The 25,634-nt window shown below is 41.2% G+C and overlaps 2 protein-coding genes across 5 annotated transcripts in view; both read right to left on the reverse strand.

Annotated features, from left to right (window-relative positions):
• The window catches only part of LOC130706941 (putative 8-amino-7-oxononanoate synthase), a 194,929-nt gene extending 192,547 nt beyond the window's left edge, over nucleotides 1–2,382 (reverse strand). The window contains exon 1 of the mRNA XM_057539613.1: nucleotides 1,227–2,382. Coding sequence (XP_057395596.1) covers nucleotides 1,227–1,321 — 95 coding nt within the window. The 5' untranslated portion in view covers nucleotides 1,322–2,382. The remainder of the gene's footprint in view (nucleotides 1–1,226) is intronic.
• LOC130706944 (serine palmitoyltransferase 1-like) lies at nucleotides 1,233–24,661 on the reverse strand. Of its 4 annotated transcripts, none has more exons than XR_009006973.1 (6): nucleotides 24,326–24,661; nucleotides 21,170–21,277; nucleotides 18,098–18,192; nucleotides 10,483–10,576; nucleotides 9,839–9,907; nucleotides 1,233–1,359 (listed from the first exon to the last, which is right to left on the reverse strand). XR_009006973.1 is itself a non-coding variant. In XM_057539617.1 (6 exons), the coding sequence occupies exons 1-5, from the start codon at nucleotides 24,380–24,382 to the stop codon at nucleotides 9,849–9,851; spliced, it is 417 nt and encodes a 138-aa protein (XP_057395600.1). In that variant the 5' UTR covers nucleotides 24,383–24,661; the 3' UTR covers nucleotides 1,233–1,359; nucleotides 9,839–9,848. The 4 variants fall into 4 exon arrangements, 3 of the variants coding, with proteins under 3 accessions (XP_057395600.1, XP_057395602.1, XP_057395601.1); XM_057539617.1 differs by having other exon boundaries at nucleotides 9,839–9,911; XM_057539619.1 differs by lacking the exons at nucleotides 1,233–1,359; nucleotides 9,839–9,907 and adding an exon at nucleotides 5,703–9,813.
• Nucleotides 24,662–25,634: the final 973 nt, after the last annotated feature.

Raw genomic sequence — 25,634 nt, forward strand, 5'->3', positions numbered from 1 at the left:
GTGAGCGTGAGGCAAGCTGAGCCAAGAGCAGACGGTGCGGGCGCCCATGAGCACACACGCACACACCTGCATATGTAAGTTAAGGGAGGCTTGAGAAACAGTGATTCTGACAGGCACGTAAATGCCTGCGTGGTCATGGATTCACAAGGATACCAAACTCCTCTGGCTGTAAAATTTTCTCCACATGCAGCAAGGGGTCTTGACCTGGTCTGAGAGCTTGGGGAAGGCTTTCCTGCAGAGGTGGTACATGTGCAGGATGAGCAGGAATTAAGTAGGAGATGAGAGGAGGAACAACGTTCTAGGCGTAGGGACTTAGGGTCTTAGCACGTGCAAAGGCCTTGAGGGGAAACTAGCATATAAGGCTGGTAAGGCTACACAGCATGACCACCTAAGGGGAAATGGTAGAAAATGGGCCTAAAACAGTAGTCTAGAATGTACAAGATCATAATAAGAACTTGGATATTTATTTTAGGAACAATGGAAGCTCTTAAATGGAGTGTCTGGCTATGGTGTCAAAAAGGAAAAGAGGAAACAAAAGTCACTCTGAGACCTAAATGAAGAGAGTCATTTAATTGTCCACTCAAAAGATAACAGAGGCTCGGGCTAGTGGCAGGTGCTCCTGACGGGTATAACCAGCTGCCTGGGCTATGCCAGCCCTCACTCTACTCCTCTCTGCTCTTCCCCTCCACAGTAAAAAGCAACACCATACATTTAGTGCACATGTATGCAAGTGTGTAATTTGTTCCTGGAAAGTTAAGGAAGTCTGCAACTCATGACTTCTATATTCTTAACAAGCCATGAAGCAAGATCAGCAGAGACCAAGAGTTGCAGCGAGGGTACTGAGAAGTGGAGTGACTTTATCAGGTAGTATGAGTGGCTATGTGGGCTACGACCATGGACTCACAAGGACACCACACTGTCGCAGAGCTGCACAGGGAAAACAGAGGGCTGGTCCGCTCCTACATAAGTTTGGTCTTCTCAACATCAATAAATAAAATCATAATGGCAGATAACAAAGTACCGACACCTTAAGGCATCCTTCCAGTGGAGGTCTCACTAGTTCTGCAGAACTACTTGGCTGGGTGACTATATATTTCTTTAAAAATGAAAAAAAAAAAAAATCAATATTATTTTAGGCAGATGACCTCTAACAAAGGAATTCTCTAGGAGGGCCAATATTATTTCCAAAGGAATTCTGATAAGAAATGTCAGTAAAGATTACTTACACAAACACAATGTCCCCTCTCTTAGAGTAAGCAGGAATAGCACTGGCTATGGTGGCAAATCCATATGAGTATATAATGGCTTCTTCTGTCTTCATAAATTTTGCCAGGCGGTCTTCCAAATCCAAGTGCACATCTAGTTCAAGAGTACAAAGTTAAATGGTTAAACTGTCTCATAATTCTTTTTCTTTGACTAAAGAATAAATAAAATAACATAAGCAGTTTAGCTATTAATACTGTCACCTTGTGGTCAAAATGTAATTGTTCTGAAGTTACAAGTCATACAATATCTACTAAGATAATTCTGGGCCAAAACTGTTTCTATACTCTGTGAGCTGAATCAGCTACTCATTTGTCTATAAATATGTGACTGGGACAGCTCTGACTCTAGGTTTTGCTTTTATATCACTCTAGCAATAAGAATTCAAGGTCCAGTGACCTTGCCTGCTTTAACTTCCCTCAACCAACAATGCCAAGACTTTACCAATGTACGACATTAACTTATTAACGCCGTTTTGCATTTTAGGAGAAGTGACCAAACCAGGCATGAAGACAACTGTCAACCAGCTTTTAAAAGGAAAAGAAAGAAAAAAGAAAAGTAGTTAAGTTAAAAAGAACCCCACATACTCTGCATCAAGAGACAGGAACTTTTTCAGTTGTGGTGGTCACTCCTCTAACAGTTTGTGTCAGCACTTAGTTGTGGCACCTGCCATCACTCTGCAGTACTGAGTTTCTGTCTAAATTTCTTTTGAAGTGTACTGGTGAATTCAAACGTATAGTACAAAGAGAAATATGGTCCTTTTATGGAAGCAGCTTAAGAAGAATGTTGATGTAATTATAGGGATAAACTGTAATTATTAAACTGGTATTTTTTTTTCTCTCTTACATCATCGTTCCATATAGCCTTTCACCTTCCCAGGCTAAGCCATGAGGCTTCACACCCTGGGATGGAGGGACCAGCGATGTCTAAAATAAATAGTGTACCAGCTGGCTGTGAACTAGAAAACTTCCAAGTGTCTTAAAATGAGGCAGAGAAAATTTTTTTAAACTTTCTTTAGCTCTTTTAACTACAGCAGGACCCAAGTCTGGAGAACGAGATCAGAGTTTTACCACATGCTCTGCGCAAAGAGAACTCAGAAGTTGATACAGGAAGGATGCAGCCAAGCCCCTCCAGCCTTGGAGCTTCATGGGAGAAACGAGGAACTCTGAGGAGTAAAGGCAGACTTTCAGAGCCACGGCATGTCCACTGAGGGGAACTCAGAAGTGTAGGCAGTGGCAGGGGGACCCAGACGTTCCCCAGTGAGGGGCGGTGGAGAGGGCTGATGGCCCGGCAGAGCCCTCCGGCTCAGATGTCGAGGACCTGTGGCTGGGAGCCTCGCTCCAGGAGACCCCTTCAGCATCAGCCTTCCCTCCAAGTATGCCCCTCCCTACCAGAGACATTCCTGGTGAGAAGGGGGAGAGGGAAAAGACCTGCAGGACTGAGATATACAAAAGAAACAACTTCACCCAGCTGGATACAAGGCTGGACACTGAGTGGACTAAATATTTCCAACAGAGACCTGGTTAGCTGTTAAGTGTGAGATTTCCACCAACTTCCAGGGAGGAACAAGTGAGTAAGGTCAGCTCAGCAACAGGAATAAACAACTTTTTAGAACATTTGAATAAAGTGTCTAAAATCTGTAAACCCACTCACTGATTTATCAGAGGCAAGTTAATCTTACTGTGATGCTTTTTAACTAGTAAAAGACAAAATTAAGAATTATAAAAGATACAACTTCACAAAGGACTAAATTTTAATAAGTAGTTAAATGAGGGCTGTCCAACAATCTCATTCAATTGTTAATCAAACATTTAGTAAGTATCACATAAAAATACTCTGATAAGCACTGGATCAAAGAGAAATATAGGGTTTCTGCCACTTGACAAAGTGAGACAGCTAAGAGAAGCATCTGGCAGCTGTCAATGGAGAACTCGGAGCCCAGAGGGCAGATACAAGGCTAAGCTGTGCCTTCACTCCCCTGGTCTGAAGCACTTGGGTCCCTTCTACACTCAGAACTACAACACATTCACAGTGACTTCCGACTAAAGGCGCAGAGGTCCCTCGATTGTGAACCAAAGGCTGCTGGGGTGGGCGCCAGCTACTGAGTGAGAGATGAGACGACACAGAGGGTCCGAACGACACCTCAGTTTGATGGCAAGAGAGGTATAGTGAGGAATTAGAAAATTTAGCAGCAATATCCAAATAATAAAATAAACTGAAGACCACTTCACTTGTAGACTTCTTAAAGGATGATATAGAATTGTGAAAATGAACTATTTATCCCATTCCAATTTATCCCATCAAGTAATGATAAACAACTAGGCATGCTTCTTCCCATTTATAAGTTAAAATGTATACCAACATAGCTTATTGCATAAAAAACACATGAAATACCATTTGATTTCCATTACCAATCAGGTAGTCATTTTTATAGAAGTGACACTTTCATTAGAGCAACACTAAATAAATATGAGATTTCACAGTAACGTGTAGAAGAATGCATCCCGGTTGATCAAAATGGCACCAAAAGAGTGCTTAGCTCTTCAAGCATCAAATCTGTGACATCAACACCACCAAGTCTGAAGACTTGATCCTGCTCCTGACTGCCCGCCCTTCCACGAGATATGCTGCCAGGGAAGTGTTGCAGGCAAAGTCTGGCAAGAACGAGGAAAGCAGCAAAGCACCAGAGAACCAGCTACGTCCATGCAGCTGAGCACGGGCGTGTCTCAGGCATGTCTTCCTTTCCTCTTTGTTAGTGCTCTCTGAGCACCCTGCCCACAGATAGGTCCCCACCACTCTGCTGCCTCTCACTTCTGATGAGACAGGAGGCCAGGTCCCCCATAGGAGGCCTCCTTCAAATTACAATGCTGCCTCTGAACTGGGAATTATCTATCCCAAATCTCAACAATTTAGCTAGCAGATGGACAACCCAAGCCACAGTGAATTGCTCTCATTCAGTATCTCCATTTTAAAAAGAAAAAAAACATGCTATGGATACAGACAAACTGTTTTTGCCAACTACAAAAAAGGATTTTAAATCATTCTGTAGCTCTAAATGACTCTCCTCATTGATTAGCAATAAAACAGTAAAACAATCTTGGCTTTGTTTTAGGGCTTTAGAGTTAGCTACCCAGTTGATAAAAATTATGTTAGTATTCTCATTATACATACTCATAGCCATTTTTATGTCATTGCCATAAAGTGGTAAGAAGAATCCCTCTACAATAAATCAATGACTTACTGGTTCTTGCCTAGTCCCAAAAGTTTAAAAAAGATGGGCCTTTCCTCCTCCTATCTAAAGACACTGGGTTTTAGCTGATGTCAGCCTTGCAAAGCAGGTTTTGTGACAGGTAAACACGGACAGTTGCATAACTTCTTTTGATGTCTGATAGCTACTCTGCAAGGAAGAAACTCTTAACCCAAGGGCGGGGGAGGCAGCAAACAGAAAAACTACCAGGGCATGTTCTTTAACTTTGGATGCCTATCTTCTGTGTGTATGATCCATTTCAACAATTAGTGCCACAGATTTGCATGCGTCATTCTCTCATTCACTGTTAGGAACCAATATGGTAGGCAAGAGGCCACGGAGGAAGGTGACCAGAAAGCCTCTGTGTCTTCTCAGCACTTGCTGCCCTTTCTGGCACCTGCTCCCTCACCAGAACGTAACAGATGGGAGGCAAGGCCAGGGCAGGATGCCCCACACCAAACACAAGGCCTGGCCATGGCAGTCATCACAGGGGGTTCAGATCTGGGCTCCCTCATTGCCAGGTGTGAACCATGGACAGGCCCAAAACTGCTCTGTGCCTCTCAGGTCCTTCCCCTGTCAAATGGTTAACAGTTCTACCTGCCTCAAAGGATTGTTAGGAGAACCGCAAGAGAATGCTTATAAAACACTCAGAACGATGTCTGGCATCGAAAAAGCAACATGCTGGTGTTTGTTCAATTAACTCAATATTTGTAGAATAAAAAAAAGTAATCTTTTAGAAGGAAAAAAGGTACGCTATCTGCTAATTAAGTTATCCAAATCCTGGATATTTAAGGACGATCTTATATTAAAGCCACTTGTTCAAGTTCCTATTTATCAGAATAAAAGGAGGTGTTATGGCCTTCTTGATTGTTTTTCAGAGGAAAGACTATGAAATACCCAACTTTAGAACAGTTTAAAAACAACCAACTATATTTTCTCTTAAAATCTCCATATTTTTGTGTTACATACTTTTTTTAAATCCTTTGAGACTTGGACAATTTTCTTAAAAGTACAAATATCACCTATGTACTCATTAGAACATTAAAAACAGTGCTGAATGTTTTCCAGAATGTTTTCACATACGGTATCTTATGTGATTCTTACCAAAATGTTCTAAGTTGTGCAACTAAGATCATTCCCTGCCTACACTGCGAAAACTACAATTCCATGACTGGTAGGAAGAAGCGGCAGATCTAGGAATTTTATGACCAAATGCCCTTCCTACTAAAACATGTAGTCATGGTCCTACAACAGAGAGAAAATATTTTTTAAAATAAACAAATGAACAATTGTTTACTATTGGCTCTAGAACACAATTACATGCCACTATCTCTCACCATGAAACTCTGCCACTAATTGTCTTTTGATTTAGTTTAAGACCAAAGAGTCAAGTAGGCATCATGTATGCAAAGCAGATCCCAGGCACAGGGATAAACCACATGTAAATGAGATCTGAATGCATTACAAACAAAACAATCAGAGAGGTTCAACAAGAGAAACTATCAAAGTGCATAGGGGCCCCATTAGCCTTAGAGGAAAGGAAGGCTCCACAACCTGATAAAATCACTTGACTGATTCTAAACTACACATTAAAACAATAAGATGAGAAGGTGGAAAACTTCGGATCCACACAGTCCTCACAAGACTATTTTAAGAACCTGCTGGGCCTTCAGGAGGCAGGAGAACATTTAGCCTAAGAAACTAGAAGAATTTTAATTCAACTGTCAATTTTCTTTTTCTGTGTTAATCATCTAGTATCATCTATTATGTTACTATGAAATAATAAACAGAAAATGTTTTAATAAGGAAATTTACTTTTCCAATAAGTGATTTTCATTCACTATCTGAAAAGTTGAGAAAAGAGCTAAAAGAGGGAGCATTTTCATCACTGAAAACAGATGCCTGAGTGATATTAGTACTTCCAGGAAAAGAAAAAGCCAAAATCAAAAGCAACCTTTTGGTTGGGCCTGGGAAAGAGACCCTAGCCTCACATGTAAGCTACTAAAATGAGAGGAAAGGGAAGTTCACTTCTGCTTTAATGCTCAGTACAAAGGGCAAACGTACCCTAAATATTCAGAATAATTGAATTATAGAGGGTATTTTATTTTTTTTATTTTTAAAATAAATTTATTTATTTATTTTTGGCTGTGTTGGGTCTTCGTTGCTGTGCGCAGGCTTTCTCTAGTTGTGGCGAGTGGGGGCTACTCTTTGTTGCAGAGCACAGGCTCTAGGCACGCGGGCTTCAGTAGTTGTGGTGCACGGGCTTCAGTAGTCATGGCACACAGGCTTGGTTGCTCCGTGGCATGTGGGATCTTCCTGGACCAGGGCTCGAACCTGTGTCCCCTGCATTGGCAGGCGGATTCTTAACCACTGTGCCACCAGGGAAGTCCCAAGGGTATTTTAGAGATTTAAAATATAGCCTTAGCTGACCTCAAGTAGCTTCTTGAACTTATCTAACACTGAAATTTCAAGGTAATTTAACACAACTACAGTAATTTAAGTGATTAGTTCCAGAATAAGGAAAAACACAGAAAATACCCTGTTGGAAAACCAAGTAAAAATACATACGATATACACATAAAGAAAGGAAAAAAGATGATAAGCAAGCATGGGCAACTGCTGAAAAGGAACAAAACAAGTTTACAGGAAGGACAATGTACTCAAAAAACAATACACATTACTCCAAGCTGTAGGTTTGGTGTCTTATTACAAAACCATCACACTGCCAATTAACCTTCAACCTTTGTCCAGATACCACAGTCTGTTTGAACCTTCTACTACATTAGGATAAGGATGACACAGTGACCAATAAGTAGTTCAGAGTAGCTAATACACAATTATGTGTTCATTATATTGACTCTGGTGGCCTATTCAGACACTTGAAAGATGAAATCCAATTTAAATTTAAAACGCACTTGAACAGCACACCACACGTATGTGGTATGCTACCATTTTTGTAAAACGGGGGGGAAAATGTATGGAAGTGGTTTGCACACACTGAAAAAAGCCTGGAAGAATGAACAAGAAACTACTGATAGCAGCTGGCTTTTTTGGGGGTGGAATGGCAGTGGGGAGAAGACTTCACTATCTCTTTAAATCTTTGAGGTTTATATCATGGATTGAATTATTCAATCAAGAAAATTAATTTAGGATGGATCAAGAGGGTTTTATGAAAAGTGAAATAAGTTGGACAGAGAAAGACAAATAGCATATGATCTCACTAATATGTGGAATCTAAAAAACAAAACAAACAAAATAAAACAAAATGAAAACAGACTCATAGAAACACAGAACAAAGGGGTGGTTGCCAGAGGGAAAGGGGATCAGGGGTGGGGAAAATTAGGTGTAGGGGATTAAGAGGTACAAAGCTCCAGTTATAAAATAAATAAGCAATGGTGATGTAACATACAGCATAAGGAATATGGCCAAAAATATTGTAATAACTTTGGGGACAGACAGTTACTAGACTTACCATGGTGATCATTTCATAATGCATGCATGTCAAATCACTATATAGTATACCTGAAACTAACATAATATTGTATGTCAACTATATTTAACTTAAAAAATTTTTAAATCATTAATTTAACGACCCCCCTCCCCAAGTTTAGAGGCACACAGCATCCTATTACACGTATTTCAGGTGACCCAAATGAAAAATTGACTGGGCAATTAAAACAACATATTTCCATAGCTCTGGGAAAACTGGTCTTGAAGATTTGAAACTTTTTTTCCACTAAATTTAGCAATAAATCTCTTATCGGTCTTCTCAGATTTAACTCCCGAGCAAGAGCCAAGGCCACACATGCAAATAAAATCTACTAGAAAGAGAGGCTTTCAAGAAAAAATTTCTTTACCCCGCAAGCAGATCATGGAAAGAAAGCCTTGTCGATCAGATTACAACAAACAACCCTGTAAAAAAAATGCCTTTTCTGGTTTTCTAATTCTTATGAAGGAAATAATACCCTACCAATAAAAAGCAGGCAAACAAATCATGTTTGCACTAGGCTAGAGGAAAGAGGGAGCCTCTGATCTGAGCTCTTTTAAGTCTTTGAGCTTGCCATTAATATTGCAAATCAGAATACTTATTTTCTAGTTTTAGGGCTGAAATTAATTAGCTATGTGACCATGAGGAAGTCACTTAACCTCTCTGAGCTTTCTATTCTTCTGACTAGCTGGGATGCTGGAATACAAGATTTTAAAGATCCTTTCCAGCTGTAGGATTCTTGGACACCAACTCCCATCATCTGTTTCCAATAAAAATAATTTAACCACTAAATTAGCTAAGGGATAAAGAAAGGTGCTCCCTTAAATAAAAACATCTTAACTGTTAAAGTGAAAACAACAAAGACCCAGAAATGAAAATAAGTAGAGAAGACAAAAGAGACTTCCCTGGCCCCATTGTCCCTACCCTCTGACATTTTGTAAACCAGAATGTTATTTCCAGTAATACACTCATTTGGAAAATTATTTAACAACATTTTTGAAATTTTCAGAAGCAAAGAACAATATACGTTTAATAAAAAACCACCATAAAAATTCCAGGGTCTTCTTTGATGACTCTGATTTAGGGAGTTCATAGTGTTTGAAATCACACTCTCATCCTAATATGTAGTTAGCCCATCTCCAGGTCATTCACACACAAGGAAATCAATGATCCTTTGTCTTCATTCCAGAAAGAAAAGGGCTACACAGTGTATGACCTGCCCCATCCCCCAAATCCGTTCTCACTTTCCTCCCGGCACGTGGTGGCCGCCCAGCTAGAGCAACTTTCCAGCCCCTCTGCTGGGAGACGTGACCTGGGTTATGTTCTCACCAACAGAATGTGGGCAGAATGATGAGCAACCCCACCCGCCCACCTGAACAGGTACCCATGCCCTGCACGCCTGCTCCCCCATACTCATCACCTGGCTTCGGCCACACAGACAAAGATGGTGCCCTCAGGCCTAGAGCAACGAGACAGGGAGAATCTGGGCTCCTGCACGACTACCAAGAGCAGAGCCACTCACAGCCGGACGCCTCCCCTTACAACTGTCATGCCCGGCAGAAACAGTTTCCTCACACCACTGTCTCCTGGGGCAAATGCAGCAAGAGCTCGGGCTTCGCCCTACTGAGACAGTGTGCCTTAGGTACCTATGGCTCTTCTCCACAGGGACAGTCAGCCCCAGACCAGTGCAGCTCCTACCAATGATCTCAAACACAAAATCTAGAAAGTTCGCCAGCTTATTACCACAACTCATTAAGGGTACCTTTTCCAAGGAGTTCTGAAATCAAACTGAATCTTAATTCTTGAAAGCAGGAGTCTGAAAAATATGACAGAAAACATACCAAATGTGCCCTAAAATCCTCTAGGTCCACAAGTTCCCACACCACACTTCTTTAGAGATGCCAAAGCTGCTGCCTTCGTGAAAGTAAAAAAAAAAAATTAGACTGTAATAATATATCTTCGACAGTTTAAAAATGACATTTCCTATTCTTTAACCCACATAGCTCCCCAGTACCCTGGCTTTCCCTTTCTTAGTACTAAGACCATTCTAACAGGATATAAAGAAAAGAGGGATGGGAAGACTTAGGTATACGACTTAAAACATGGAAAAGTTATATTAGCTTGATCATTAAAACCTGGTTAACTCAATGCATTCGCACTTTCTGGCATTTGTGGGCATAGGTCTTTCCTCAAAAAATGTTTACTGGCCCACAATCCCAACAGGAGATGAAGCAATTTCCTAGATACGTCTCCAACTATTACCTGGGTCTGGTTCATATAGTTCTCTGGTTGTCACCCAACACTAAGCCACATTAGGACACCCTTGCCTCCCTTTGTTGAAAACTAGGTTACAGCTCTGTCACTAAAGAGTCAAGAGTAAGTACTTACACAGCCCTTTCTGATATTCTGCATTTGTCTCTTATTTTATGTCCAGATGCTTATGTCAGTCATGTTATCTGTCCACTTCAGCATATGTGCTACTTACCTTGAGCCTAGGGTTATCCAACAGTCCAAGAAAATTGAATGAGGCAAAGTTTATACATTCTTTTCCATTCACCACAATGTTATGGCTTGGAGGGCTGGGGAAAGAGACAAGAGTGGTATACTTCAGCAGTCATTCTTGTTACAGGACACACATTATCAGCTGTCCAGAAGAGGGAAGGCGACAGGACACCCAAGTGTTGCCATTCTACTCTGTTTGCACTCTAGCCTCCTCTCTCTCTTTTTATTCTTAAGAAGTAGAATTAGACAGTAGCATATTAAAAGTCAGACACTCGGTCATCAGCTCTACTCTTAATAGGTCACCCCGCACTACTCAGATAAAGAAGTGAGCTAGAAGTCCACGGCGCCTAGATTACTGGCACACCGCTGCTTTAGCTCTAAAACTCACTTAAGAAAGAAGCTGCTAAATAAAGTACCTGGAATGAGACACACAGGGAGGAAACATAAAAAGATCAAGATCAAAGGTATGAAGAGGCAGAGCAAGCAACAATCTTACAGTTAAGTGGTTTAAAAATACATGTTACTAGGACGTCCCCGGTGGTCCAGTGGGTAAGACTCTGCGTTCGCGATGCAGGGGGCCTGGGTTTGATCCCTGGTGGGGAACTAGATCACGCATGCACGCTGCAACTAAGAAGTCTGCATGCAGCAACTAAGAAGTCCGCATGCAGCAACTAAGACCCGGCGTAGCCAAAATAAATAAATAAATAAAAATAAATAAATATTAAAAAAAAAATTACATGTTACCTACAGGAAGCCACCAAAATAAGTAAGCGCTGTTCCCAATTTCTAAAGTTAATGCTGGAATACCATTTAAAAGGAATCCCCCTCATCCAAAAAGGGGGGAAAACAGAGTGGCCAGTTGCATAGGAGAAGCATGGATTGAGTTCAGCTGAGACAAGAGATGGGCTCTTGAGGAGACAACCTATTATGTCCTCTGCTGACAAATACTCTAGCTTTAAGTCATGCTTCAAAAACACTGGCCAAACTATGGGACATGAGCTCTTAAAGGGTTGTGAGATCAATTCACTTAGTCACAGCCAGCCCATTTCACCTAAAGTAAACCATAAGAATAGGACGGAATGGAAATGCACCAACAGGGCCAGGGAAAGGACGGTGGCACGGAACTGTTCTACACACGCATTGCTCTGTGCACTGGGCTGCTCTGTAAAATGCACTGTGGTCAGAAAAGACGGGGGAACACCACTCTCACTGGTATGTTTTAACAGAACTGGTTTTCTATGAGAAAAACAACGAAAGATGCTGGGAAACCAGGGAAGGAAAAGAATGACTACTTGAAGTAAATTCACAAAAGCAGATGAACTCACACAAGACTCGGTGAAAAGAACATGGTTGTGGAGTCAGGCAGATCCCATCAGTATTATGGCTACTGACCACTTCAGAAACTCAGGGATGTTACCTGGCCTGCATAAGCCTCAATTACTTCATCTCTCAACTTGTCATTATAAGAGGTGTTCATTACATATTTTCTTCCTTTTTCCTATTGCTTCAAGAGCTTCTTCTCTTTCAAATAATCCACTGTTATTTAGTTTCCCACTTCCCAGGACTTCTTCAGTTTTGTAAGTCCTCCCTGATGTGGAGGTGTTGGCACCCACAAAAAGATGAAAAAACAAAATATCCACATAGACAAGTCTGTACTAACAGTTGCTGCTGTGAAAGTTGAAGCCATTCTACAAAAACTGTGACACACAGAGAAATCAAACTATCAGGAATAAGTACACCCAAAGCCCCTGACCAGAGTCGATAAGCTGCCAGCATGACGTAGGGATGCAGACACCTTGTTTCTGCCTAGCACATGGGGCAGGAAAGGAGAACAGTTTCCATGAGAAGTGGAAGGCTAACACCTGTGCCCCATGCAGGCTTGCAGCAGCAAGCCAGACAGGGCACTTAACACAGGAATACTGGAGCTGAAGACACTTCAAAGTTGCTCACAGAGGCAAATAAAACCGATACAGAAAGACGTCTCCACAGCAAGGCTTCAGAAGAGTCAAAGGAGGGAAAATAAAACCCTTCCCAGCCAAAACCCACAACCACACTATTAGTGAGAGTCAGTAATTACATAAGTGAACTTAGAAATAGGACAATGGTGCTTTACCAGAAAGAAACAAATACTACAGACCCCCATTAACAACAGGTTTGGCACTTGAGGGAGAACAGACAACCGGACGAATGAAAGAATCCAGAACTCAAGAAAACTGTGTATACAGGAACACCTCAGAGATACTGCGGGGTCAGTTCCAGACCACCGCAATGAAGCAAGTATAGCAATCAAGAGAACCACATGAATTTTTTGGTTTCCCAGTGCATGTAAAAGTTATGTTTACTCCATACTGTAGTCTATTAAGTGTACAGCAGCATTATGTCTAAAAAACAATGTACACACCTTAATTAAAAAATAATGTATTGGGACTTCCCTGGTGGTGTAGTGGTTAAGAATGCACCTGCCAATGAAGAGGACACAGGTTTGATCCCTGGTCGGGGAAGATCCCACATGCCACAGAACAACTAAGCCCGTGCTCCACAATTACTGAGCCTGCGCTCTAGAGGCTTCGAGCCACAACTACTGAGCCCACGCACCGCAACTACTGAAGCTGCACGCTCTAGGGCCCGTGTGCTGCAACTACTGAGCCCACATGCTGCAACTACTGAAGCCTGTGCGCCTAGAGCCCTCAACAAGAGCAGCCACCACAGCAAGAAGCTTGTGCACCACAACGAAGAGTAGTCCCTGCTTGCCACAACTAGAGAAAGCCCGCGTGCACCATCGAAGGCCCAACGCAGCCAAAAATAAATAAATAAATAATAATTTATTGCATTGGGAGTGGCCAAGATGGCAGACTAGGAAGACCCTGAGCTCACCTCCTCCCATGGGCACACCAAAATTACAATTATTTACAGAGCAGCTATCAATGAGAATGACCTGAAGACTAGCAGACAAGATCTTCCACAACTAAAGATATAAAGAAGGAATCACAATGAGATGGGTAGGCGAGGTGCAGACATGGTATAGTCAAGACCGATACCCGCAGGTAGGTGATCCACAAACGGGAGAATAATTACACTTGCAGAAGCCCTTCCCAAGGAGTGAGGGGTCTGAGCCCGACAAGAGCTTCCCCAGCCTGGATGTCCTGCACCAGGAAGATGAACCCCCAGAACATTTGCGTTTTTTTAAAAAATTTATTATTTATTTACTTATTTTATTTATTTTTTGGCTGCACCGGGTCTTAGTTGAGGCATGCAGGATCTTCATTGAGGCATGCGGGATTTTTCGTTGTGGCACGTGGGCTTCTCTCTAGTTGTGGTGTGCAGGTTTTCTCTTCTCTAGTTGTGGCGTGCAGGCTCTGGGGTGTGTGGGCTCTGTAGTTGTGGCGCAGGGGTTCCAGAGCGCGTGGGCTCTGTAGTTGGCAGCACGTGGGCTCTCTGGTTGAGGCACGTGGGCTCGGTGTAGTTGTGGTGCGTGGGCTTAGTTGCAACACTGCATGTGGGATCTTAGTTCCCTGACCAGAGATTGAACCCGGGTCCCCTGCACTGTAAGGTGGATTCGTACTGGACCACCAGGGAAGTCCCAAACATTTGGTTTTGAAGGTCAGTGGAGCTTCCTCTAGGGAGAGCCAGAGTGCTGTGGGAAACAGAGACTGCACACAAAATCTCAAACACTCCAGGACCCAGGGCAGAAGAAGTAATATGAAAGGAGCTACTATGAACTACTTCTATGAACTACTTCATGCACTACTTCTATGAACTACTTCATGCCAATGCATTTGAAAACAAAAGAAGAAATGAACAATTACTAAATGGCAGTAACAAAAACTTACTCAAAAAGGAAATATGAACAGCTTTAAAAACTCACTGAAGGGGCTTCCCTGGTGGCGCAGTGGTTGAGAATCTGCCTGCTAATGCAGGAGACACGGGTTCGAGCCCTGGTCTGGGAAGATCCCACATGCCACGGAGCAGCTGGGCCCGTGAGCCACAGCTGCTGAGCCTGCGCGTCTGGAGCCTGTGCCCCGCAACGGGAGGGGCCGCGATAGTGAAAGGCCCGCGCACCGCGATGAAGAGCGATGAAGAGCGGTCCCCGCACCGCGATGAAGAGTGGCCCCCACTTGCCGCAACTAGAGAAAGCCCTCGCACGAACCGAAGACCCAGCACAGCCAAAAATAAATAAATAAATAAATAAATAAATAAATAAAAAAATTAAAAAAAAAAAAAAAAAAAAACTCACTGAAGACATTAAATTCATGATTAAAAATCTATGCTCAACAGAACAAACACAAATAATGTTGCCCGGAAAACTATAAGACTAATATACGTCTGATACCAAAGCTGGGCCAGCACAGTAAGGGAAAAGAAAAAGACTAAACTCATTTTTCAATACTGATGCTAAAAATACCAAATATTAGCCAAAAAAAAAAAAAAAAATCCAACAATTAATAAAAATTAACCAAATAGTCACGCTTAAATAGGGTTTATCACTGAGTTGTAAGAGTTCTTTATATATATTTAATATTTTGAATACTAGCCCCTTAACAAATATATGACTTGAAAATATTTTCTTCCATTTTGTGGGGTTTTGTATCATTTCTCTAGTAGTGGACTTTGAAGCACAAATGTTTTTAATTTTAATGAAGTCCAGTTTGTCTATTTTTTCTTTTGCTGCTTGTGCTTCTGTGTGGTATCTAAAAATCTCTGGCCAATCCAAGATTATGAAGATTTACTCTTTTGTTTTCTTTCTTCTAAACTAAGAACTTATAGTTTTTGCTCTTAAATTTAAACCCATGATTAATTTTGAGCTAATTTTTACACATGGTGTGAGGTCAGGGTCCATCATCATTCTTTTACATGTGTATATCCCGTTGTCCCATCACAATCTGTTAAAAAGAGTATTCTTTCCCTACTGAATTGTCTCAGCATTCTGTTGAAAATCAATGGACCATAATTTAAGGTTGTCCACACATTTTTAAGAGTAAGACACTGAAATGCTAATTGCAAGCACTGTGTAAATGGGCTTGGCTTCTTTGTAAATGGTGGGCTTTACTCTATGATAATGAGACACAGACTTGTTTATTCATCTGTGGAGACCCCAAACTCAAACTTTTCTGTTTTTATTCTCTTGACTTTGAGTTTCACCAGAGAGGAATCCTCCAGTGAGGTGTATATGAGGATATAAATCTGGTTGCCAACGTTCTGAAAGCTGAGTTGGAGGAAACGGGATTAGCATCCCATTATTCACTATATACTTGCTTTCTGTTCGAGAATGGCACCCGCCTCCTCACACATTCTTAGGACTTTCAATTGATATTTAGCCTTTCCGGAGAGTAAATCTCCCATCTTTCTGCAAGTCTACAGAGCTGAGATCTGGGGTGAGGATGAGTGGCATGGTTGCTTGCAATTTTTCTCATAAAAATTTATGTATATGCTTAATTAATGTAAAAAACATCGATCAGTACAATTTAATATAGCAATGGATTAGAGGAGAAAAGTCACAACCATCTCAATAAATAAAAAAAAAAAATTAATAAAATTTAACACTGACTTTAAAACTAACAAAAAGTTCCCTTAGCAAACTAGGAAGAGAAAGGAAGGCCTATAACACCATACAGGTTATCCCTTAAAAGCCATCCGGAACAAGATACAGAGGCCCTTGTTACCACTCCTATTCAACACTGCATGGTAGGTATCCTAGCCAATGCAATAACACAGAAACAAGAAGAAAATGATGCCTCATGACAGAAGTGAAAACTCTTTGGAACCCAGAGACGAAGCTATTAAAAGATATGCAATGTTAATTTCCTGGTTGTGATACTGTACTATAGTTAAGCAAGATGTTACCATTGGGGGAAACTGATGAAGGGTATATGAAATCTCTCTGTATTATTTCTTACAACTGCATGTGAATCTACTATTATTTCCAAATAAAAAGTAGGAAAAAAAAAGGTAAGCAAAATCTTTATGAAGAACGTTATGTAACTTCTCTCAGAGACATAAAAGACCTAAGTATACAAGTGACACACAAGGTACGTGGTGAAGAGATTCAGTATTAGCAATATACCAATTCTCTCCAAATTAATCCATAAATTCAATGCATTACTAGTCACAAACCCAAACCCATTTTCTGGTCAAATCTGAGCAGCTAAACCTAAACTCATAGTGAAGAGTCAAGGATAGCCTAGACAATTGTGAAGAACAAGGAGGTGAAGGACTCACTCTAGTCAAGGCCTATTATTAAGCTGTGGTATAAGCGAGGTTCTGGCACAGGGAGAGATAAATATACCAAAAGAATAGAAATAAAGCCAGAAACAGATCCTTTATAAGGGAACTTGACATATGAAAGAAGGGAAATTTCCAATCAGTAGGTAAAAAATGGACTATTCAACTAATAATGTTGGGACAACTACCTGTCATATGGAAAACAGGCAAATTAGACCTTTGTGGTAGGAAGGATTTTATAACCATAACATTAATGATTGGTTAAGTCTGATTTCAGGACAAGTAAAACTTTCATGAGACCAAAGAAATTCGCGAAAGTGAAGAATACAAGCCTCTCTCACATCAGACCAGAAGTAGAAGGACATACTCAGGAGACTATCCTACATCATATTTTTAAATAGAATACTAAACACTTTCATGGCAACAGGCATGCTGTGGCAAAAGTATAAATATAAGCAAAGGAAAAACATCTACCAACTTCAAGATGGTGGTTATCTTGCCTGGGAGGCAAGAGTAAGTGATAGATGGGAAGGGATTTCTTTAGTGATACACTTGACCCCTGAACAACATGGGTTTGAACTGTGCAGGTCCACTTATACACAGATTTTTTCAACAGTAGATACTACTGTACTACATGATCCACAGTTGCTTGAATCCATGGATGTAGAACCACATATCTGGAGGAACTGGGTATCTGGAGGGCTGACTCTAATTTATATGCAGGTTTTTGACTGCCCAGAGGGTCAGGGCCCCTAACCCCCATACTGTTCAAGGGTCAACTGCATTTCTAATGTTTTATTTCTTTTAAAAAATAGATTTAAAGTAAAGAGAGCAAAATGTTAATACCTATTACTTCTGGGTGGTAGATACATATGTGCCTGATATTTTCTGTATACTTAAATTTAAGAAATAAAAATAAAAATAAATAAAACATTGGAAGCCAGGAGGTAGGTAGCATAAGTGAGCTGAAGTTTCATAATTCATATTGTGAAAGTCAACAGGCACTGCCTATCATTAATCAATCAAGAAACAGTAGTGTAAGCATACTGTTAATATCTAGCTATGAAGGTAACCTTCAACAGATCTAAAATCAGAAACAATCCAGGTGGGAAAAAGTAGGAATGCTGTTTTTCATTTTAACTGTCTTCCCATTTGAAATATTACATGTGTGTATTACTTTAAAAAATATATATATATATTTTTTAAAAAGGGACAAACTCAGAAACCCAAATTGGAGACTATTAAAAAGCAGTTTCTGATCTCCAGAAATTTCTAAAAATCTTATTTCAGTTAAAAAAGGAATACTATATAAACCACTGTATACTTTGGTTTCCTACAGGAAACCAAATATAAGCCCTTGACTAGCAAAAACAATTTACCCTGAAACGATGTTGTAGTTGAGAGCAGGATGGTCTTTTGAGACAGGAGGAACAAGAGGTTCTGGTTGCCACTCTTCAATCAATTCTTCCTTTTCCTACAGGAGAAAAGCAGTTAAAATACAGTGCAGTGCTAATTACTGGACAGCAATTCTAGCGGTATCTAAGCTGTTTGTTGTAATGGAACCATCATAATGAACACACTGCTAGACACACACGTCCAGCTGCTGTGCCTGGAAATGACACAGAATCACTATTGAGTTTTGTGCTCTTAACCCCTCACCTCTTTCCTTATCTCAGGCTAAAGGCTCTTTTTCCATGAAGCTTTGTGGCTGACTGGAAATTTCTTAAAAACTGTATTTCTATGTTCAGGATTTTTCACTGTGGGAAGTAGGAAGTATAACTGCTACTGATGATAAAACAAAAAGTCTATAACACAAAGGTGAGAGGCATGACTGCAGGTAAGGGAGCTCAGCCTCTACTGCAAGATATGACAGACAGCCATGCCTTAAGTTCTTACAGGCATGACTGTCACAGGAAGGGATCAACTAGACTACAAAGCACTGTTTCTACAAGCCATTGGCAAGGATTCAGAAGTAACTGAAATATACCAAAAGACTCTCTTATAATAATTATTGTAATAGGATTTAGTTGTTTGGAAATTTCTCATAAAAAACCACTTTATTCCTTTTACCTGTTATTTCATGCATTCCAAGTATTTTGACTATTTTGAGTTTCTTATCCTTTCTTGAACTAGAGAACAATGTAATTTTGAAAATGTAGTCTGGATGTACAGGATGAGATGAGGCACCTGATGAACATGACAGCCACAGTAATTCTTGCCTTACATAGGCCCACTCTCAATACTTCTATTTTCACACTCCTGTTAAATGCTTCTGTGCACTTTTCTCCTAATAGGCAATTCTAGGGCATGGCTAGGAGCATATTCACCTGATGCTCAGGCACTCAAAAATGCTGGCTGAATAAATCAGCCAATAAATTCCTCATCTATTTCTGCCAATGACTGCACAGAACAGCAGCCTGAACAAGCCTGAAGTATGTATCATGCATACTGTCCACTTGCTACCACAGAGACAGATTTGAGAATCAACTCAAGATTGCCTGGTATTCAAGAGTCTCTGCAGGGGACTTCCTTGGTGGTGCAGTGGTTAAGAATCTGCTTGCCAATGCAGGGGATATGGGTTCAAGCCCTGGTCCGGGAAGATTCCACATGCTGCAGAGCAACTAAGCCCGTGCACCACAACTACTGAGGCTGTACCCTATAGCGCGTGAGCCACAGCTACTGAGCCTGCCTGCCACAACTACTGAAGCCCGCACACCTAGAGCCCGTGCTCCGCAACAACGGAAGCCACCATAATGAGAAGCCTGCGCACCTCAACGAAGAGTAGCCCCCGCTCGCTGCAACTAGAGCAAGCCCACGCACAGCAACGAAGACCCAACGCAGCCAAAAATAAAATAAATAAATTAATTAATAATAAAAAAAGAGACTCTGCAGACCTATAAAACTGAGAAGGGCATTTCTTCTTTGCTGCCATAAGTTAAGCTTTAGAAACACTCATATCGTTTTTTTTTCTTCCACAGCTTTTAGGGTAAGATGTCAGTGATTACTGAATCTTGCTCTAGGTAAGTTCTGCTTTTAGAGGGTTATCCTAAAATTATGTTTCAGTATCCTTCTTTTAAAATGCATATTTGTGTGGACTGACTTGTTTAAACTGAAACTAAGAATATTAGCAATGATCAACCCCTTAAAAAGCTGGGCTAGAAATCTATTCCATGGCCTCACGGTCATTCACGTGGAGTTCCTGAATACCAAGGGAAAAGAGCAGCGACAGGGCTTCTGGCCCGGAGAGCCCGATCCTGCTGCGACACCATCAGAGGTGGGTCCTATGGCACACTCGCCTCACACGGTATTCATAAAACACAGGCGGGGCTGCGGATCTACGGTCAAGTTTAGGGCAGTTCTCCAAACAGCAGTTCAGATAGCCACTGTCATATTAAAGGTTACAAGAAATCATGCAATGAGACACCTCTTTAGTCTTCTTTACCCAGGTTTCCAAAACTTATTTGCCCTAAGAACCATCTGCTGCATATCCCTTGTCCCCTAGGGGGGATACTGCCTGACCATCTCATGACAAATATGAATGATCAGGACAGCAGGGGCAGCCAGTGAAACCAGGGAAACAATCGCCACATTGCTGTAATTCCATTCCACTTGCACTTCCTTCTGTGAATGCTCCAGAAGAGAGCTGTGCTCCATCATTGTGCCGCACTCAATGCTGCCTTGTGAACCAAAGTTTCAGGCATTTTTGTGGGAAAACATCTCTCACCGTCTCTGTATCCCTAAGTACTATTCTGGCACACTGCTACAGAGGCCGGATAAGGAAACAATCCAAGCTACAGAAACCACACTGCAGTCAAAACTGCTCTTCCTCTCACACCTGGGGCACAGTTACTAAGCGTTCCTACCTGCGTGAGAAGGTAGGGGATGCCACAAACCCCTTGGTCCCTCATACTAACAGACTCGAAGTGGGCAGGACTGCAAGTCCTCTCGACACTTCTGCTTCCTAAGGTTTGCCTAGCTTGGGCTGGAGCTGGGTCCCTTACCATACAGAACACATCAAAATTTGATTTGGGGTGGGAAGGTGGAGAGCAGTGGGATGGGGAGGATTCTTTCTAACTCTGAATTTCCTTTATAAAGACTACAGGGAAAACTTTCATTCAGGCTTCAGGAATAGTGGTGCTTTTCCCGAGCAACTCATGTAATCTTTCTTGTATACGGACATTTGAAATGCAGCATGCATCCATGCTTCCCGTCCAGCATCTAGTACGTTCCCAGGCTGCTGTTTACTCCTAGCAAAGTATAAAGGCCTGTAACATGGTACTCCTTTGTGTATTCACTTTATCTCTGGCTTCCGCGTATTTTGCTTACCCTGATTTCCTTACATTCCAGAAAATCTTTTAACATTTATAGCTGAGCCACCACAAGTCCTTTTTCGAAAGATGTAGCAACTATAATCATACACCAAATAATAAAATAGAGATTTAACTTCTTACCTTGACTGTAAAATCAGATCGTTCTTGTAACTTGTAAGTTTTAGAGAAAAGAAGTCTGATTATCCAGAGTATTAAAATTCCTTCCAAAATAAGATGATAAGCAGGAGCCTAGGAGTCAGTCAAAAACAGAAGCAAAACAAGAAGTGAAATAAACATTTCCAAAACCTGCACATAAAATTTAATTCACTTGCACATACTGCTCCCATGACCTTTAACCTATTTATTACTTCTTAAAATTTACTTTCAAAGCGCACTTCATTTCTACTCATTCCTTTTCCCATTTCTAACAGAAGGCAATCTCTCCTACATGAAAAATCTCTAAAACTGCAGCGTTAGGAATAAAAACATCTTTAGGAATAAAATTAAGTTTTAAAATTAAATCTGACACAGAATTCCAATAGTCAAACAATATCAACTATCAGATCCTTCAGGTAATTTATATTTTTACTGGTGGGAAATGACTGTAACAATCATTTCACAGCTTCACAAGCCTTCTACAACCCCCACATACCATGGATAAATTGAGAATTATTTGGACACCAGTTTCCATAATTCTCAAAGACTTTTGCTCAACTTACTATATTTCCTGTATCCCCAATAGGCCTCTTTAAATTCTCCTTGGAACGTGGCAGAGAAAAAAAGACTTTATAAGTGCTTAAAGAAATAGCAGGTCTCTTTTCTACCACAGTTCCCCGAAAGTATGTAGTGTGTTCCATGTCAACATCCACAAAGGTACTTTAATGAAATTATCCACATCAGGTCTTCTTTTCAACTGAACATTTCCAGGATAAAAGCCAGGCTGACTTCTATGTCTTACACAACTAGATACAGTAAGTGCATATAAAAGATTCCAGGTATCAACTAAACCTCCATAAGTCAGTTATCGGGTGCTACATTCCAATAGGTTGTCATTGAAAAGTCATTTAAAAGAGGTATTTGGGCTTCCCTGGTGGCACAGTGGTTGAGAATCTGCCTGCTGGTGCGGGGGACACGGGTTCGAGCCCTGGTCTGGGGGGATCCCGCATGCCGCGGAGCGGCTGGGCCCGTGAGCCACAACTGCTGAGCCTGCGCGTCTGGAGCCTGTGCCCCGCAGCGGGAGGGGCTGCGATGGTGAGAGGCCCGCGCACCGCGATGAAGAGCGGTCCCTGCACCGCGATGAAGAGTGGCCCCCGCTTGCCGTAACTGGAGAGAGCCCTCGCGCGAACCGAGGACCCAACACAGCCAAAAATAAATAAATAAATAAATAAAAGTAGCTATAAAAACGTTGTCACCCCTTAAAAAAAAAAAAAAAAAAAAAAGAGGTATTTATGCAAGAGGGAAGAGATATGTACATGTACAGCTGATTCACTTTGTTATAAAGCAGAAACTAACACACCATTGTAAAGCAATTATACTCCAATAAAGATGTTAAAAAAAAAGAGGTATTTAGAAACGTAAATACAAATTATTTTCAAACATTAGACAAAAAAAAAGCAATGATGATTCACAATAGTTAAAAAAGTTCAGAAGCGGGGACCAGGGAAACTGCTGACTATTTCATAAATAAACTTTCAGGTCATTGGACAAATAACTTTAAAACTACATACATGTTACATATGTATGGGTACACAGCAAGACTCCTCAAATTCTGCATACACTGTGCACAGAAATTAGAAGCAAAACCAGAAATCTAAGACTATTTTTAAAATTTGCTGATCCCTCCTGACTATAATTCATTTAAGAATGAGGACTCGACTAAAAAAATCCTTTTGGTTTTATCAATAATTGGATTATAGTTGACAAACATATGTCCAAGTCACTAAACATTCCACTCCACAAAGAAATCCTAAGAAAAGTTGAAATGTCTACTGAATTAATAAAAATCACAAATGTGGCTTCTTTTCTTCCCTAGGAAATGTTACATCAAGGAGACCTTCTCTCAAGTCTCACTCATGGTCAATATCAGGGTATGAGAAGTTACATAGTCAAAGGGCAGTCTTCAAAAAGGCAGCAACAACATATAGTAGAAATTATTCATTTCTAAGAAAGAAATCTTAGATTTTAGTGGTTCTTCTTAGTCACTATAATCTACCTAAGGTTGGACATCACCTAAGCTCTATTTGCTCTCCTAACTGTTTTTTTTCAAAAAGTCCTGATGGGTTTTACAATAATACATCTTGCATCATCACCCTTACCAGTAAACGCTATATTAAGTTTTAAGAAAATTATCAAAAGAAAACAGATTCACTTTAAGTGAATGTAAGCTCTGTAAGCACAGGGACTTCTACCTGTTCCCTCATTGCACTATTCCTAGCATCTAGATCTCTGCTGTCCAATACTGTAGTCACTAGCATCATTCAACTATTTCAATACACATCTAAATTAAATTAAATGAAAAATTCAGCCCCTCAGTTGCACTAGCCACGTTTCAAGTGCTTAACAGCCATATGTGGTTAGTGGGCTACTGTACTGAACAGCTCAGAGAACACGCAGAAAGTTCCATTGCACAGTGCATGGAAACTCACTAAATGTCAAATGAATGAACATTCTCCAAGACTGACATTTAAATTTCATATTATTTTACCTACTTGAAACAGCTGGCCTTTCAAAAAAGCTCCGAACTGGTCTTTCTTTAGATTTTTACTAAAATAATTTTATCTTTACGAGACAGAAGATGGGACGTAGGCGGGAAGAATGACAAACTATTTCACATACCTAAATCATTCGGCTTCCTTTCTAACCCCACGTCCCAACAAAAACAAAGTCCAACTTATTACAATTCTTTCCCCTATTCCCTGCTCCACAGTTCCGAGAACTTGTCTTCCCTGGGACCTCTCCAGACTGAGATTTTCCACTCTACTTTCATCACTCCGTTTTACTATCAGTCCCAGCTCTTGTTTTTGACTAGCCTCTCTCCTGTATCCGGGCAGGACCTGGAGAGGGCTCCGCGCTCGCAGCAGCGCAATACGAGACCCCCGGCTCCGGCTCCCGCCCGTGCCTCCCTACATTCCGCCACTGGGAAATGGGTGCGCCTATGAGCCTTTCCAGCGAGGGACGCCGGGGGTCCGGGCGTAACCGGGCCAGGCCTGCCCAGGCCTCAGACCAAAAATCCACACAAAACGTCCCACCTCCCCAGGGCTGGGTGTGGTCGTGGACCCCTGGGGCCGCCAAGCTCACCTCGTAGAGCGCCTGGACCATCTCCACCAGCACCCACTGCTCCGCCACCGTCGCCATAGTTAGCCGCCAGGGTTTCCTTCCGGAAGGCGGGCCGCAGGCACGTCAGATATTGCGCGGCGCGGTCCAGTGACGTCTACACGCCCGGAAGGCGGGGCTGCCGTGAGTTGGGCCCCGCCTTCTCGCGCCTGCGTACTGGGCGGCCGGTGGCTGCGCTGGCTGAGGAAAGTTTCGGGGTGGAAGGTCAACTTGAGGTCTCGCTTGGGTGCGGGGAGGGGTGGGAAGCGGCAGGCTGGTCCCCGCAGCAGGTGTTCACAACGTGGCCCTTATGTGCCAGACCCCGTGCTAGGCTCTCAGGATGGAGAGATTTTAATGAATGGTCCTCGCGCTTGTGAGGCAGTTTGGTGCAGGGAGTTATTAATGCAATCGCAAACATATTCTTTACTTTTAAATTACATAAGTAATGCAGGAATGCATTATCGTAAAAAAAAATAGACAACTCTTATATAGCACTTACTGTGTATAAAGCCTAGCCTAAGGATTTGCAGGTGTTAAGCCATATAGGAGTTTGGTGTGGAACCTTCAAGAGCCTCTGTATCCCAACGTGGTGTGCACACACACTTCGGTTGGAATTCTTCAATATAACCGGGAGCATAGGGACAATATTGTTCTACAATTGCTTTTCTTCCATTCTTTTTTTGGCTATAAATCTTGTGTTTTTAATCAACGAAGAAGCCTATTGATTGGAATAATTTGTTATGTGTATTTCTCTTTCCGTTTTATTTAAACATTTTCCTATTGGTGAACACTTAGGTTTTTTCTACTTTTTCACCTGTTACAAACAATGCTACAGTAAACATTGATGTGCCCTATTGTCTTTCTGTGCGTGTTGGGGTATATCTGACAAGTTTCCTCAGAGTCGAATTTTACTCAATATGCACGCTAATGTCGATAAATACTGCCATACTGCTCTCCAGAATGGCTCAACCAATTTTAAATGTTTGAAAGTGTATTCACACTCTATCTCATGATGGATATTATCAATCTTTTAAAATTTTTGGCCAATTTAATTTAATGGAGATAAAATGTCTCCACTGAATTTTACTTTCCATGCTGCTGGAAAGTAAAATTATTCATGGTTATTCTTATATGTTTATTGACATTTGTAGTCCGTTTGTGAATCATCAATTCATATTCTTTGCCCAGTTTTCTATTAGTTATTTTTCACTTTCTAATGGATGTATGGAAGTTTTTTATGCATTCTGAATATCTTATATTTTCCTATTTCATATGTGACAATTATTTTTGCCCA

This window comes from Balaenoptera acutorostrata, unplaced genomic scaffold (genome assembly GCF_949987535.1).
Source record: "Balaenoptera acutorostrata unplaced genomic scaffold, mBalAcu1.1 scaffold_396, whole genome shotgun sequence".
Taxonomy (NCBI): Eukaryota; Metazoa; Chordata; class Mammalia; order Artiodactyla; family Balaenopteridae; genus Balaenoptera; species Balaenoptera acutorostrata.